At 34.1% G+C, this 18,320-nt stretch overlaps 1 protein-coding gene across 1 annotated transcript in view; it reads left to right on the top strand.

Annotated features, from left to right (window-relative positions):
- Cdh2 (cadherin 2) overlaps nt 1-17,023 on the top strand; it is a 151,428-nt gene extending 134,405 nt beyond the window's left edge. The window contains exon 3 of the mRNA XM_046428321.2: nt 16,764-17,023. Coding sequence (XP_046284277.2) covers nt 16,764-16,996 — 233 coding nt within the window. The 3' untranslated portion in view covers nt 16,997-17,023. The remainder of the gene's footprint in view (nt 1-16,763) is intronic.
- Nucleotides 17,024-18,320: the final 1,297 nt, after the last annotated feature.

The raw sequence follows: 18,320 nt of genomic DNA, 5'->3' as shown, positions 1-18,320 counted from the left end.
AACTGCTATTGGATCTAAGGAAGTAGGATAAATCTCTACCTTTGTCCTTTGTTTCCTCATGTTATGTGTTGGCATGTGCACGTTCTCATTGAAGCAGGGCTGTGATTGATGCTCGAGTCTCTGAGCCCATGAGTTTCTTTTAAAGCCTGTTTTTATTAAACCCAATTTGTGGAATGTTTAGTGCATATATCAGTGAACAATGGCGCAACACTAGACCGTGTTGTTTTTGGCCTGTTTATTACTACTGAGGAGCTGGTTGGAATTTGTTCACATTCCAGGGTTGCATGAGAGGTAGTATGGCACACAGTCATAGCCCAGATTCTGGGTGCTCTGTGGCAACTCAGCCATGGCTAGATGTTATGGTTGCTGGCCCGATGACTAGATCACAGGCATAACAACACTTATATTTGCTGCCTTTTACTTAATTTTTAGAAAAGGACACATTTTGCTATACACCCCTCTATGCATTTAGTGATTTGTATCACTCATTTCTAGTCAAACTAGCTGATAAATACAAAGAAGGCCCGAGTTTCTTTTATTCATTCTCTGGGCATTCTTATGTCAACTCTGATCATCCATTGAATACCCCTGTCATGTAAAGTACAGAAAGAAATAAGATAGTAAGAATTAAGGAAAGGTAACTTTAGCCACAAATTCTGTAAAAGATAATAAACCTAAAGATCCTTCTAACCTGGACAGCTGATTTCATCTCCTGCATAGTTTTTTTTTTAGATTTTCTTGAGTCCTCTCCTTTTCTCATCCCTCTCATTTACTGTGTAATCTTTCAGATACACAGACAAGGACCTGAGGCAGGAACCATATGGCTTGTTGGAAGAATCACTAGAAAATGAGCTAGAAGAGGAAAGGAGCATGAGGCTTTCAGGACAGGGGCTTAGCTAAGGGTTTCGTTCTGTGTGTGATGGGAACAATTTGAGCAGGATCCATCTTATATTTTTTTAAAGGCTACCATCCCTGTCCTGAAGAGTGGAAACAAGGGACTAGGTAGAGGCTCTCCCTGTGACTTAGCGGGATCATGACTGACAGTAAGATGAGATGGTGGCTGTGCAGGTGATGAGAAGTGGCCTTGCTGTGGTTATATTTGAAACTGGAGCTGCAGAACTTGCAAATAGAATGAATATATTTGGGATAAGAAAAGTATCAAACCCCACTCCTAGGTTCAGCGTCTGAGCATTTGTGTGAAGGGTGAAACTATCCACCATAGCTGTGCAGTTGGTTTTATTGGGGGGTGTGGAGGCTGAATCAAGAGTTGGCCTTGCCATCTATTCAGTTTGAGTTGCCTATTCTATACATCCAGGTGGAGATGTCAAGGAGGCAGTTGAATGTAGGAATCTGTATCTCAATAGGAGGATCAAAGTTTAAACACACATGTTCAAGATTCTTATTGATAACAGCTGATTAAAAAAAAAAAAAACAACCTTAGGGCTGGTTGCAGTTACTCAGAGTGAGAATGTGAAGTGAGATCTAGGGTTAAATTCTGAAGGCACTGAAGGGGATTGGAGAAGGAACGCCATAGGAACAGGTGTTTAAGTCAGCTTTTTTGCTGCTGTGACTAAAAGATCTGCCAAGAACAATTTTAGAGAAAAAAAGGTTTATTTGTGGGCTCACAGTTTCAGAAGTCTCAGTCCAGAGACAGCTGGCTCCATTTCATGGGGCTTGAGATGAGGCAGAAGAACATGGAGGAAGAGTGTTGGAGGGAAGCAGCTCACAAGATAAACAGGAAGCAGAGAGAGAGAGTCCACTGGCCAGATACAAATATACCCCAAAGGTATACTCCCAGTGACCCACTTCTTCTAGCCACACCCTACTTGCTTTCATTTACCAATCAGTTAATCCCATCAGGAGGCTAATTCATTGATTGTGTGAAGGCTCTCATAACCCAAACATTTCTTCTCTGAACCTTCTTGCTTTGTCTCACACGTGAGATTGCAGAAGGGTACACCCAGGAATTAATTTCATTCAGAGTGTAGCTGATTGTTGATTTTGTTGGCTCTCCTTAGTACTCGATTTTTTTAATGTACGATGATTTGAGAATTTCAGGCTCATTCTGAGTGAGATTTTAGTTTCCAACTCTCCCTTGTTACCTTGTGCAAACCCCACCTCTGCCACAGCCACAGCCTTATTCCTTAGAGTCTAGTGGCATCCTGGCTGCTGTATCCTCCTTCCTGTAACTTTCATGGTCTGCAGAGGCAGAACTTCCAGGTGCCCCTGCTTGTTTCCTATCCAATTGACAGTTTATACTGGTTCATCTCTGGTCTGCAGAGGTGTTTATTTTGCTCTCAAGTATGGCTAGTTAGTTTCCTTCTTTCTTTTTTATGCCCCTTATAATTTATTATTATTACTGTGCATTGGGACCCACTCTGCCATGCCTTACTATCAGAAAGTCTTAATACCTTGAATTTATAGACAATAAAAACCACACTTAATAATTCTTTCATCATTCCTGTTTAGGTATGTGTATGTGTAGGGTCTTTTTTAGTCACTGTACCAATTATTCCCTGCGGTTGCTTTTCTTCACCTATATATTTTTGCAAGTTAAATGTCTTCTGTAAGTTAGTTTAATATTTAAACCAGAAAAGATTTTTAGTTTATTATCCTAAATTAGTGTTGTGGGACTTTTAGGCAAAAAAGGTGCAGTTCCGACTAATCAGCTTATTTTATCTACTCATCAGGACAAGATAAGGATATTTTAGTTTTACTCAATTTATTGTAACTAATACATACGGATTGGGTAATGGTAAATTGGAAGCAAATAACATGTGCCCAGAATACTTGTCTTAACGTCCTTTTAGTTAACACCATGAAAAATCCTTTAGTAGGTGCCTGTGTATTTACACAGGGTAAATTAAATGTGAGAAATCCTTATCTCTGTAAAATATAAATATACCTTGACCCTTCCTAAGTACCCCTAAAAGCTGAGCTAAGTACCACAGGGGCATCTGGGGAGAGTTGGGGAAGGATTAATTCTCTCAGGCAGAGAGCACTCATGCTCCTCAGATGTTTTCCAGATAAATCACATGGTGTGGAGCTGCAGCATACTTGAGATGGCTATAATGTTAGTGTGTGACAATTAATCCCATTCACTTTGATATAATTAATGAGAATGGTGAAATAGAAGTGCAGTCTCATCTCCAGGAGGAAATGTCACCCCATTAATGAGGCTAAGGCTTATTATTATCAGTTGAAGCAGCAGATTTTTGAAACAGCAGCTATTGAAACTGCTGAGTTGGTGTATTCTCAGAGGTAGATGTTTCTTTCTGGCAGTGACAGAAGGAGGGAATACTTTTGAAGGGGAGTTTTTGGTGCTTGCTTCCTCCACACACACCTTTCCCCCACCCCTAAACCAGTGATAACATTTTGACATCACTGCAATTATAGGATACCATAATAAAAATTTAGTAAGCATAAAGTATTACATCTAAATATAACTAACTGGCATTTACAAAGAGTATTACCCATGTGAAGCATTTATGTGTGTGTGTAAATCCCTTAAATTTTCCTTTATTGCTATTATGGTAATGCACTGAAAATATTATCCATTTCTTAAAATGTGCAGTGGGAATTACTGCACTTGTTTTTAGACCCACTCTGTCATGCCATGCTATCAGAAAGTCTTTAGCTCTTTAGTTTTAAATTTAAAAAAAAATCACTTTTAATAGTTCTTTTATCATTACTGTTTAGGTGTGTTCGTGTGTGGTTTTCTTTCAGTCATTGTCCCGTTGTGTATTAAACTGGAATGATTTGAACTGGAGCTCAGAAATACTATCTCTTTAAGTTACTGGAACACTATCTTTTGCTACTAGAACTGCTTTCTTGGGTTCATGCAGTAATTCTTCAAAAAGTTGGAAAACATCTGGGAGTGGTGGCGCACACCTGTAATCCGAGCAGCTTGGAGGCTGAGGCAGGAGGATCACAAGTTCAAAGCCAGCCTCAGCAAAAGCAAGGCGCCAAACAACTCAGTGAGACCCTGTCTCTGAATAAAACATAAAATAGGGCTGGAGATGTGGCTCAGCGGTCGAGTGCCTCTGAGTTCAATCCCCAAAAACAAAAAAAGTTGGAATATTGGTAAGGTGCCCTGCGTTCAATCCCTAGTGCCAAAAAAAGAAAAAGAAAAAAAAATTGGAAAATAGTGAATTTAGAGACAATCACAAAATGGTATATTGAGTTTTTCAAGTTATGTAATGCTGTTTCCAAGTGATATGATGATGTTACCTAAATACTAATCTATTATTAGTATTCTTGCATTAATGGATGTACATGAGAATGTATTCATTTTTATTCTTACTTTAGGGATTTTATGAAATTGTTTCAAATAACTTCATTGCCTTTATAAACGAATAGTAACATTGCTGAATTTTTAATGGAATTCTTCATATATGAATACTTAATACACATCATGTTGCTAATGTTAGAAAGTGTAGGCAGCCTTTAGAAATAACAGAGTTTGTGTTGCTTTGATTAAATGTTTATAGTTTGTTTTCTATTAAAAGTCCAACTTGGCTGCTTAGGAAGTACTTCCCAGCACTTAGTGATGCATCCATTTGGTGGATTGGCAGTAAAAAAAAAAAGAGAGAGAGAGATCAGCTTTGAAACTGTGAGTTATATATTATTATGACAGTTTTTTAGGAATTATGTATACATTGCTATTCATATTTGATCATGATCTTTTTCTGCTACTAGCAAGTAAAGGAATAAACATTTCTTAAATGGTTGGGTTTGGAATAAAGTCTTATACTTTTAAAACTATTACCAGGAAATGACTTTGTATATAATAGTTTAATAATTCATTGGACTTTAATTTCAGTTAATGCAATATCATATCATCCCAGTAGGACCAATTTGCTTAATGAACAGTATGTTCCTTGCACCTCTTTCTTTTTTTCAAGAAACAGGTAACATCCTTTTGTACCCTTAAGCTATCTGTAGTGAATTTTGAGCATTTTGAGGCCACACTGTTGAACTCAGTTGAGACAGGCTAATTTTACTTGCCCCCTCCCCTTTCTTACTGGCATTTTGGGAAACTTCAATTATTTAAAATTTGTTTTCAGTAAAATGTATATTGAAAACTCTTTCTTCTTTAAAAGTCAAGGAAAACCCATAGTTAATTAGGATTCTGTATTGACGTAAGTGGACTGCAATATGGAGCTAGCTAAATTGCCTCAAATTTCAGTGACTAATAGCGATTCGGTTGGGGCAAGGGAAAGTCGGCCACCTGTATTCTGTGATCATAATTTAATTAGAGGTAGTGATATTCAGTGTAATTTGTTAATAGCGCATTCTACCAAAAAAAAAAAAAAGGAGGAGAAGAAGAAGTGAAGAAAGAAAGAGAAAATAATTCTGCCTGAACACTGATAATTTTATATATTTGTAGCTGGATTCTATCAAAAGATAGGGCTTTCATTGCATTGTATGGCATAAAAATGCCTAAAGGAAGAATATCAATGAAGTGAAGAACTGCTTAAATTTTGAGTTATTAGGATACTAATAACTAAGCCTGATCCTAATCCTAATTCTACTGCTTTTCCAATAGTTAAATATATAAAATTGTATACATAGCATTATTAGACTTTTGAAAATCTAAATTTCATATTTTTGAGGTCATAATCATTCTTCTCTATTGTCCCTACTGCTGTGTTGATTTTTTTTTCATTTTCATATCCCAGAAGAACATCATAGAACTTCATTCCTTTCTTTTACTTGTGGCAGCTTGTACACAGATGTTAGTTTAATATTACATGACTTTCCCTAGAAAGGGAAAAAAATACCTCCTCTACCAGATTTCATAACATTTTTACAATGTTACAATAAAACATTTTTTCCCCCTTGGGAGAGAAGTGTCAAAACTTTTAGAAATAAAAATGTTTGTTCTTGTGAATTTCACCAACAATAAATTTGATTTAATCAGCTTTTATAGACATTCCATTCTAATTTCCCTGCACTGACTACTTAAGGTGACTCAAGTGGAAGCCTTATCAGACATGATGGGCTAGCATGGGCTGCACTGAGTTACCATGTTTTCTGTGCCTAACTCATGCCTAAGTCATCCTTCATGCAGAGTCGCTGATGAGTTGGTGGGTCATGTGGCTCTCAGGGGTGTTCTCCATGGGGTGGCTCACTCATCCCCAGGTTTGATCTTGCGTTACCTCCATCTAGCATGTTCTGTGATGACTAACCCAGCAAGGGAAGAGGGCAGGAACTCTGAAATGATTCAACCGGGAAGAGATATACATCACTTCACCCCCCAGATTTTATTAGCCCCATTGTCTTGCCTAATTTTAAAGGCTGAGATAAGTGTGATTTCTCTGAATGTCTAGGAGGAGGAGAAAAATCAAAGAAATTGCTGAGCATTACTATTGTCTAAATAAGGCTTATTATTATTCCAGCAGTAGAGGAAAACAGATCAGCATATCCCACCAGGAATGCCATGAATGATGTACAGGTGTGCTAATGATATTTGTTTACTGATACTTGTTGTTTTGTTTTTTGTTTTTAATTTTTAAAAAGTTTTAGAATAAGATGAAAAACATAAATGACTCACATTCTGTGTCTATAGAGAGTACTGCCCTTCGGGCTGTTAGTGGGTCAGTTCCCTGTGCCGAGAGAGAACAATTCTGAAGTAAAAAGAGTGATCTCTCGGGTGGTCCAGAAGGGTAGCAGTCTCAGGCTGCAGGTGTTCTAAAAAGGCCCTGGCACACATACTCTTCCTGTTAATGCCATCAATCTTGTGTCCTTGGAAGGCTCTCTGAATTGCACCTACTTTCCTCATCCACTTCCATTTTCAAAGGTCAATACCAAGATTTCTTAGCTGTTTCAGGTCACTGTTATATTTTGATCCAGATAGCCTCTACCCTGTTAGACTAGGAGAGTTAGGTAAATGAAGGTAGAAGGACAGTTGTGGAGAAAGATTTGGCTACCGCTTCTGTAGTCTCATTTTCTGAGCAAATTAGAGTCTTTGGTTTCTTTCTTGCCCTGAAATAGGAAGCAAAAGAATCAGAAGAACATGAAATTACTTTGTTGAACATGCTGCAAGAATCAAAAAAAAGCATGTCTGGAGACTGTGGTTGAACCTACCTGCATGTGACCCCTTCTCTACAATTTAAAGTTGCACACAAAAATAGTTTCTGATAAAGCTATTTATTTGATTGATCAGTGGAGTCTAGTGAGTTAAGAGTTGATAGAATCCAGCCTTCTAAAAGATTAAGAAACTAATTAGGTACTATAATATTAATCCCCTAAAATCAAACTTTTTAAAAAATAAAAATATTAAAAAATATTTTTAAATAAAAATATTAAATATTTTGTAATGAGACAATTAAAATTATATTTGAATGCTGTTTATGTCTCTGTTTTGAAAACTTTTTGCAATTGGCTTTTTTTTTTCTTTTTTGTTATTTTCTGTTACTTTCTAGAGTAAGGCTAGTTTGTATCTGTTGTGGGAAATGGCTCCCAGGTGACATCTCTCTGGGCCATCTCTCTGGCCAAGAACTCACCCCCACCAAGAGCAAGATCCAAAATTTATCCATTTCCACACCAAATCCCTGGAATCTGATTGCTACTTTAGTATCATTATGTTTTAATGTAAATGAAGATTTTTATACAAGTATTAATTTTATGAATCTTTCAATTTAATTTGCTTTCAATTTAATTTTCTCACATTTTCACTTTATATAATAGAAGACATTCATTAATTTTACCATTTAAAGTTTTTGTCAAATATCAGAATCATTAATTTTGTTCATTTCAATTGTTTATTTCTTATTCTACATATTTTTCTTCTTTCCTCTCTTCATTTGATTTTCTTTCTTCCTTCCTGCTGGATTCGAAGGTTAACAATTGGTCAGAAATCTTATCTTTAATGGAAATTAATAATCAATGCTTATGCATCATAGAATTAAAATATTCATTTTATGTAAAATTTAGCTATAAATCCCTTAGAATGAAATTAGTGTGGACATAAAGTTGGTTAAATTGCTACAGAAAACTGAAAGTTCCAGAATTACTTGTTTAAAAATATTTTTAGTTGTTCAGGAATATTAAAAATGACTATATTTTAAATATTTTAAGTTATCAATTATTAAGTTAAAATTACTGTTTTTTTCCCTAGTTTTACTGTAATGTTTAAATTTCAAACTTTTCATATGCTTGAAAGTATTTTAGAATACAGATGCTCTTGAATACTTTTACATCTTATATATCTTATGTTTATGTAAATTATTCCTGCCTGCAATCTATTTTGTCCTTAGTTTTCACTTTTACATATGTTTACATTGTCAATACAATGGATACATCAAGAATGACTGCTGAAGTGACTTTAGAGTCCCTTGAATTCATCCCCCAAATGATGAGATACTAACTTGGTAATAAATATTATAATAATTCTCTGAAACTTAAAACCATGTACTCTTATATTTACTCTCTTACATGGGGTAAACATTTAATTTGTATGCTAAAGTAAGCAAATGAAGCTACTTGCATGACAAATTTTGTGACCATTATACCTGCAAACAACCATCTTAGGCAGAAGTAATTCTGGACTCTCTTTAGCAGAAAGTAGGAAAGAACCTTTATGAGACCAAGTATGGCACTATATGATCAAGCTTTAAAAGTCATTTACACAGTTTCACACTTACGACTTGCCTCCAGCATTTGCATAACTCCTTATTTTACCAGCCTAAGTATGCCTCATTGGTGGTACACTGGGAACCAGTGAAGCAGAAGAAATATTGAAAGAATCATTTGTGCAGAATACTTTCAAGACAGGCAGTGATGGCCTCATAGTGATGGCAATAATCAAAAGAATTATTAAATCAAAAATGTTGTCATTGCATATTAAGGACTTTAAGGCATTAGCAAATATGATAGCACTGGAGGGAATCTTTGAACATCATTATTTATTCTGAAAAATAAATGCAAGGAAGTAAATGAATACTTTGAAACAAGATATTGAGCAGATGTTACATGAGGCTGATGCTCTGGCCCTGGTGTAAACAGGTTATAAATGGCATGAAGGTGTAAACATCAAGAGTTTAATCTGAAAGTTTTATTCACATGCAATCTCCTATATATGAAAGATTGCTCATAAATTTTAATTCCACAAAAATTGGTATGAGAATATGAATAAATAAATGGCTACAGCTTTATGCAAACATAAAGGATTAGCATGCCATATTTACTGTTATATACCAAGGTACACAAAAAAAGTGTCCAAAAGATACTTTTTTCCCCAAGAGTTTATTAGCTAATAGAAAAATGGATTTTGAGCATGTTTGACTGTTGCTTACTGCAGATTTGTTAAAGGTGAGTTATTCACTTGAAGAAATTGCTAACATACCTCACTCTTTTAGAGCACCTGAATGAACTTAATTGAAAACTGCAAAACCCTGTCAAAAATATTACGTGTACAGAGCTTATGGATTTGAAGGAAAAAAATTCTGCTTTTGAAAAAGGATAAAAATGACTCATTGTGATACTTGGGTGGTGTTATATCTTAAATCCTAAAGAAAAATAATATTAAGACTATTAGCAATACTGCAAAGACTTGAGGTAACATTTCATTCAATGTTCTGAAACACTTTTTGAGAAAAGTTTTGAAAATCATTTATATTTCCTTGAGGAATTTCAACACTACATTTGTCAATGTGGGTAAAAGAAGGAATATGAGACTTATACATTTTTCCTCATGGAACATTTCTATCCTTTCAAGAAAAAGTGATAAATATTATATTGCTCTTTGCTGACACCAGCTTTTGTGAATAAAGCTTTCATTAATGGCAATTATCAAGAATCTGATGTTGAAAAAAAAAAAACTTGTTACAAAAACGATATTTCACAAATGCAAGCTCAAATGTCTTATTAAAGATTTTTAAATAGTTTAGTTGGAAGTTTTATACATATTAAATAGTTCACATATGCCCTAAAACTCCATATTTAATTTTTCTTATAATTATATGTTATAAGGGAAATGTAATGACTTTTTTCATCAAGTTCCTTATAGGCATTTCCAAAATGTCTCCAGGTTTAACCCATTGTGCATGTGTGAAAACGATGTGGGAGGCCCTGGAATAGCAACAATGTTTTTGTTTTTGTTTTTGTTTTGGTGGAGGGTGGGAGGATGTTTTTCAAATGCAAACTTGGGAAGAGCCTAGATCTGCAAAGGAAAATCTAAAGCATATTTTTAACATCACTTGATAGCCATTCTCCATTAGAATCAACATGTAAACAAAGCATTAAAAATACAGTGAAGACAGCTTCTTCCACACTTCTTCCCTCCTGTGTTTTCAACAGATATCTAGTTCATTAATAATTATTGCTCTGTGCCTATGGAAGGGGAAGTTCTGCTAACCTTGTGAATCTATTTTTATTTTCCCAATGCCTTCAAAAATGGCAATTAAGGTAAAAAAAAATAAAGTCAATGGCATATTTAGGGATGAAAATCCTTTACTGTATTCTAATTGTTTCTAAATAAGGTATGTTTTACTTGAGCAAAAATTAGAAACCATATGTGAGTATTTGCACATTTTCATTCGTATGGTTTATGTAGTGCTATTAACTGCTAATACATTTAATACATAAGATCTGTGGTTTCCTGTTAACACTTTATAAGGATATTATGGTTTTATGGTTAACATTAATTTGAGGTATTGCTTTAAGAGTAAAAAGGTACTTTAAAATAATTATTTCCCTGGTGTTTAATTTAGTGTTAATCATGTTAACAAAGTTTTATGCAGGCAAGAGCACAGTAACTGCATATTATGCATGTAAACTATGTAATAGTGTAATAAAAATTTCTTGCTTAATATTATAGTGTCCTTAGCTACAAACATTTAATTGTGTGTAGACTTATTTTAAATTTGATTAATTCTGTTAGCTAAGCTTGTTCTTTCAATTGTCCCAGGAAATGCATTTCCTTTGCTCCCATATTATAAAACTCTGGAGTTTTTCCTGTGCCATATTTGAACACTTAAGCAAAATTAATGTTATAATGTAAGGAAGATGGTTCTGTCAGGGGAAATATTTTAAGTCAAATTCTTTATCTCCATATTTAAGATACCTACATAAATTATTGATCAGATTGCATTTTCCAGCCAATACCAGCTTGAGGTAATTCACTGGAATCAGATTGAGAGAGAATGAGAGTATTGACAACTATCCATTCCTTTCAAAAATCTAATAGTAATAGCAAGTTAGGGCATCCTTTGCAAGGAAAGCATTGTTTTAAATAATTTCAGTTTTTAGATCACTTCATGTTTACAGAAAAACTAATGGAAAGTTATAGACTTTCATGTGTCTCCCTCCCTCCCCACAGGTTCCTTCCCATGTTATTAACATCTTGTACAATGTGGTGCATTTGTTACAACTGATAAACCAATGATACATTACTGCACGTCCACAGTTGACAATAAGGTCCATTAAGTGTTTACAGTTCAGTGGGTTTTGCTAAAAACATGATGTTATGGTTTCACCGTGATTGGATCATACAGAATAGTGTCACTTCTAAGGCTGAATTTTAATTTAATTGCAATCTAAGATAAATTTGTCTGTGCCCCCATATTTTAAAAAAATGATAAAACTTTTGTGTTTGGAAAAAAGAAAGTGGAAAATATTGTTCACGTTTTTTCTGTCATATCTATAAAGAAGGTACATTTAATAACAGAAACAAGTTGAATCCAGCAAATTATATATTTCTTTCTAGAAGAGCCAAAGACTCATGATGTTTGCCTTACTTTCTTCATCTTCAAATTTCAATTTTGAATTTAATTTTAATTATTAAACATGTCTCTTGCTTTAGTCCATTTTCACTTAATATTTTTATCACAAAAACATCTTTGAAAGGCTATACACTAAATTTAATTTATCAATTATGAATATATATTACTGGTGTGGATCAAGATTCTGTAATTTATCAGTTTTCCCTCCTTTTTTTTCCCCCATTAACTTTTAAATTTCTGTTAAAAAGAAAACCCTCTTGCCAGGTGCAGTGGTGCACCTACCAGCTTGGGAGGCTGAGGCAGGAGGATCACAAGTAGGTGCTAAGCAATTCAGTGAGACCCAGTCTCTGAATAAAATACAAAATAGGGCTCAGTGGTCCAGTGCCCCAGAGTTCAATTCCCACCACCCCACCCCCGAAAAAAAAAAAAAAAAGAAGAAGAAGAAGAAGAAGAAGAAGAAGAAGAAGAAGAAAGAAGAAGAAAGAAAGGAAATCCTCTTGTGTATGTTTCAGAGCATGGTCCTAGAGCAGAGGTAAATCTTGGCAAATTTGAGAAAATATTCCTAGCTACATCTAGATCATAGATGAACATGACAACAGACAATAAATATTAGCCAGTAGATAATAATGGAATTTACATTTTCCTGTTGGAATTAGTAAGCATTCTAGTTTGCATAGCTTGAAAATAACAATACATCACTAACACTGATGAAGCAGGTAACTGAGCCAGGCACTGGAAATGGAATACTTCCCAACCTTGGGATGAAGTCAAGAGTAATATCTCACCTATGGGAACTTTCTCAATTGAAAGTTGACTAATTTTAATTTTAAGTATTAATTCTTTGTACTGGCTGAATGTGCAAAGGGAATTATATAATGCAATGTACTTCTTCAAGCCTGAATAATACCCCAAAACTTTGCTTATTTTAATATTAGATCAAATGAAAATTAACATTTTTTTAGAACTCAGAAAAATTTAATAACAGATATATTAAACCAATCCATACTTGGTATAGGTTAGATAGAGATAATGTGAAACAACTAATTAACTTTAATTAACTGACCTTTATACAATTTCCTCCCAAATGCTTCTCCAGTGTCAGACTCTCTAGGGTCAACCATTGCTCATTCATAGGATGTCTAGAGAAACTTTGTTAAAAAAAAAAAAAGTCACTTTTTTTTTCCTGCTCTGCAAGTGCATTTTTTCCCGAAAGCCCTCCTCTTTCCCTTACTATTATTGTGTAGATCCGGAATATCTTCCCAAATTCATTATGTTGGAAGCATGATCTCCAATGTAGCAAGGATTAATCCAACAAGTGGATTAATCCATTGACAGATGAATAAATTACTGGGAGGAAGGACCTACTTGGAGTCACTTAGGGCATGACATTGGGCTTTATCTGTCCTTAACTACTTCCTCTGTCTGTGGCCTGGCTGTCAGAAGCTAAGCAGCCTTCCTTCACCATGACCTTCCGCCATATACTGAATCCTCCGAAACCATAAGCTTTGGCTTATGACAAGATATATGAGTTGCTCTTCTCATATGTATTGTGCATAGTGATGCAAAGAAAACTACACACTCTCTGAAGCACTGACACCTGAATCCAAAGAGTTAACTAGTGCTGAATCAAAAGAACAGGCACCCATAGTAACGAAGAGTTAATTCTCCTCTTCTGTCTGCTCACATTCTCACTCCACCTGAAGGGGCTTCAGCTACTGCCCTCTATAGGACAATTCAGATATATTCCAATTTAATTACTTTCATGCACTATTTACCATGGTGCTCCCTAAAGTCTAAATTTAGCATTATTTTTTCTTACAAGCATTTATCAGGCCTCTGTAATTTCTTTAATTTTTATTTTTGTAGAGCCTTAGATTTTAATATTCAAGAGTCATGATTTTACATACTTTGGCACTTTCCTAAGGAAATGACTAGAAGTAGAAGAGCCATGGGCAAAAATGGCTGTCCAAGTTTTCCTTCTCCATCTGTAGGACAAATAGTGATTTCCACTTCAGGAGGCTGTCAAGGTAAAAGTGTATATAACCTGATTTTAAGCGTGCTGCACAGTACCTAGAATTCAGCAAATACTCGTTCAATTTCTTGCACTATCAGCAAATTAATACAAATTCAGATTATTTGAAGGACCTGTGTTGTTTTCATCACTAAATGTTGCTATTGCACATTAAGTTTCCAATCTGTTTCTAGTTTTAGTTGTAAGATTTTAATGGATTATAGAAGGAGAGTTAATGTTGTCCCTGTCACCATTAGGTGTTCTAGTAAACAAAAGAACCACTATCAAGAAACCAAAATGAGTCTATAGTCTGCCATTCTAGTCAAATGGAACCTTTAATAAAAAAGCATTACTGTAGTAATTATTACACTATAAAAGTTAGTGTGTTTGAATGGACAAGAAGTGCAAAATATAATTAAAATGGAGAATTCATGGCAGTCTTGTCAGGGAATATGCTGACATCTTCTGAAGGACATCTTGGGGGAATCCTCCCCTGGAATGATGGCCTGGCTCAAGGACTGTGGTGTGGAAAAATGGAAAGTGTAACCCACAAGTTCATGAGTGTGGGATGTGGGTAGCAGTGAGGAAGGGAATGACTATGGAATCTGGACAGATTATGTGTTATAAATTGATGTAAGTAAGATAAAGACAGAATGATCAGGAAGTGAAACAGCATTCATAAAGCATTGCACAGTGGCCTAAAGACTTCAAGTGCAATATTATGGATTCAAAGCCAGGAGGAGAAAAATCACAGCAGAGGTCAAATCTAGCAGTGAGTGCCAGGACTTGGATCTGGGAGACCACTAGGAGGCCAGGGTAGCAACCCAGGTGTGTATAGGTGAGGATTAATGCCAGAGTGTCAAAATTTAAAGTGAAAATGTGAAATAGTATAAAATCATTCAGATCTAGCCTAAGAATTATGATTTCCTTCGGTAATATTCGAAAGGTAGAGTTTATACTAAAAGATGGTAAAAAGTCTTTAGACTTCTCAGCAAGGTTCCAAAAAAAAAAAAAAAAAACAATTTCAGTTTTTATTTGGTTGTCTTTAATAAAAGATAAGCAGTAAATGTCCTTGTTTCCTAGGAAATATCCCTTCCTTTAAAAAAAAAAAAAACAAGTTAAATCACATGGCATGGAAAAATTGGGTAATTCAATATTAATTAGGATACTTCCACTCTAAAGATAAACCTTATGGTTTAACATAATTTAGTTTGAAATATTATTTTATTTTCATTTTGAAATTATCAGTGTAAAGAAGGATGATATGTGTGGCATTATATGGAAAATAATATATTCAATAGTTAAAGTATTTTATTACTTCTATCAAGAATTTTATGTAATATTTTGAACAACTAATAAAAAAAGAATTTTATGGTTATGAAAGGAAATATGCATCCATGTTATTTGGCTGTGGTTTTATGTACATTGCAGTGAATTTATATTAATGAAAATAAAAGAGCTGTTATCAGTTTGTATAAGGGTAGGGGCAGTTTGTATAATTTTTTCTTAGATTATGAGGAACGTGAAAGGCATGTGAATATGGTTTGTAATATGTACCTGTTGATTGTTTTCCAAAGCACATCCTATGTATTTGGGGTCAGAATGCAGCATCAGTCATTTATGTAATTGAAAAATTGCTTTTTCTTTGATGCTGTTACCTGATAATCTGAAAGAATTTTTCTTCAAAAAGAACAATTAAGGACTATAAGAAAAATAATCTTCCTTAGAGAATATTTTTGTTTTTATTATTTTACTTTGTCTTGAATATGTCCAATTCTTCATTCATAAAAACAGTTTAATTTTTGTTATTTATTGAGACATCAGTGGATTGATATTCCATTTTAAAAATCAGTGATTTTCTTCAATCTTAAGTCATTACACTTGAGATTTAGATAATTAAGATCCTGAAATCTTTTTGATCCTTTTATTCTTAAGGCATACTTTTTTTTTAATTTTAAAATTTACTTTGAGGACATTTTTATTTTCATGTTTGGGGAAATTTTATAAAATTGCTGCTTAACTGAACTATTACAAGCAGGAAGGATAGAAATTGCTAATTATTCACCTTTCAATAACCATGAAGTCTTGTACTTCTAGAGCATAGAGCGCATTCAACATCAATAAAGAAAAAGAAACATAGCAGTATTATTTCTTGCTTTAAGCATTTGTTCAAAAATTATGCATTAAGATGATGTGCAAAAAAATATACAGAATATCCAAGATAATTAAGGAAATTTGTCTTTATTGGCTCTATAGGTGGATGTCAGGCATGGCTGTGAAACTGGTAGTAGAGCCAAGATAGCTTACATGAAGTTGGAAAACATGGGGTTTGTTCTACCTTCAGTGACAATGAGATTAGGAGTGGAAAGCAACTTCCTTGAAATGCATCAGAGTGAACAGCAAGTGTAGCTGACAGTGGATACCCAGGGGACTGTGGAGAGGAGCGGCAGGCTTTGAAATGAGAGATGCCAGGCCACAACCCCAAACTACTCTCTTGGTATCTATAGGGGATTCATCCCAAGACCACAGCATATAAAAAATCCAGGGATGCTCAAGTCCTAGACACAAAATAGCATAAAATCTTCATATAACCTATGAATCTCCTCCCACATATTTTAAATCATCTAGATTTCTTATAATACCTCATACAATGTACATGTCCTGTTAGTAGTTTATCATCTTCTTTAGGGAACAATGACAAGAAAAAAAGTTTGCATGAGTTCTGTACATCAGCAATATATATATATATATATATATATATATATATATATATATATATATATATTTTTTTTTTTTTTTTTTCAAATACTTTCAACTACATTTGAGGTTGGTTGAATCTGGGATGCAGAACCTTCAGATGTGGAGAGCCAAACTGCATTCTATGAAAAGAAAATGCCGCTAATCATGTAAAACTAAAATTTGTGTTTCATGCTACTGCATTTTATCATCTAACCTAAAATAGATTTAAGTATAAGTTGTCTTTGTATTTGTTGTGTAGTTAGACGTATATTTGCTATCTTATACAGTGAAGTTTAGCAACTGCAATGGAAAAAGAAAAGTACAGTATGAAAGCATCGAGCCTGCAGATTTCAAGGTGGATGAAGATGGCATGGTCTATGCCGTGAGAAGCTTTCCACTCTCTTCTGAGCATGATAAATTCCTGATATATGCCCAAGACAAGGAGACCCAAGAGAAGTGGCAAGTGGCAGTAAAGCTGAGTCTCAAGCCAACCTTAACCCAGGAGCTGGCAAAGGTATAATATTGGAGCTGATGTCTACAAAACAAAAATTAATACAGTTAACAAAAAGTGTTGTGTGTGTGTACACATTTTGCTTCATATCACATGAAATAGATGGCCAGTACTTGATTTTTTTTTATAAACTGCAGTTACTTTACCAGTATTTTTAATCTTTTAAATTCTTAGACAAGTATATTTTAAGTGAACAGAAATTATATTTGAAAGATTTGTTTATACTTTGAGATTATAATTTAATTAAAATTAGAAGTAGTTTGTTTTGCATCTTAGAAGCTTTATAAGCTGTTAAATATAACCACAAAATAAAAATTCCTTTGCATGTCATTACCAGTCAAATTTATTAGATGGGAAATACAGATTTACAGTAGTAACAGAAAAGCATTTCTGGCAATGAGTGTTAGGATCTGTTTTGTCTCTTAATAATCAAATTGGGAGTGTGAATTATTTATACTACTGATATGACTTTTAGGAATGATATACTCCCTCTGGCTGAAGCTGCTGTGAGCTACATTTCCAAGAGAGTACTGTTCAATTCAGTTCAGAAACATTTATTGAGCACTTACTTTGTATAAGTCACTATATTAAGTACTTTGAACAAGATACAATAAATTCTTTAGTAAAGTTATGATAATATTATTTTCAGACTATTCTAGTTCTTTGATTTAATTAAAAACAATTACTAAGGGAGCACACCCATATATTCTAAAGTTCATGGTTTGATGAACTGTGACTATATTACATTTTGCACATTTATTGTACTGTGAGAGACAAGAATATACAAAATCAGTTCTGGTATTTAATTGTAAATGTGATATACACAACCATAATCAAATGAGAATGAATATATGTAAGAAAAATGTCATTTTTTTCTTGTGCTATTTGTTGAGATTTCATTATGTGAAATTTTAATTAATCAATTAACTTTTAAAGGTAAACATATCATTTGCATAATATAAAATAAGAACATGGTGACTAATGGAGTAAAAAGATACTTTTATTGTTTTTGATGCTCTGTGTCCTAACAAACTAACTTGAGTATTTGCACTGAAGCAGGAAGGGCTAATGGCTAAAATGTCTACAGCTATTGGGAGAAAAAGAAGAAAATGTTGACATCTAGCAAAGATTAATACCTAGTGTGCAAAGTGGGTCATTTCCAGCATCCATCATGGCTGACATAGGTTTAGAATAATTACAGCATTAATTCTGTGGGATTTAATAGGGTCATAAATATTTGAGACATTCCTTAGCAGTATGTATTAAACTTCCTTTGGAATTCAAATTATATTTTAGCACATCAAGATCTAAATTTAATGTACAGTAGCACATT

The sequence above is a fragment of the Marmota monax genome, unplaced genomic scaffold (assembly GCF_021218885.2).
Source record: "Marmota monax isolate L192 unplaced genomic scaffold, Marmota_monax_Labrador192_F-V1.1 WCK01_AAM20220418_F8-fsc00031, whole genome shotgun sequence".
NCBI classification, from domain to species: Eukaryota; Metazoa; Chordata; class Mammalia; order Rodentia; family Sciuridae; genus Marmota; species Marmota monax.
Note: the sequence above shows the minus strand (reverse complement) of the source record. Positions and strands in the feature narration are given on the sequence as shown.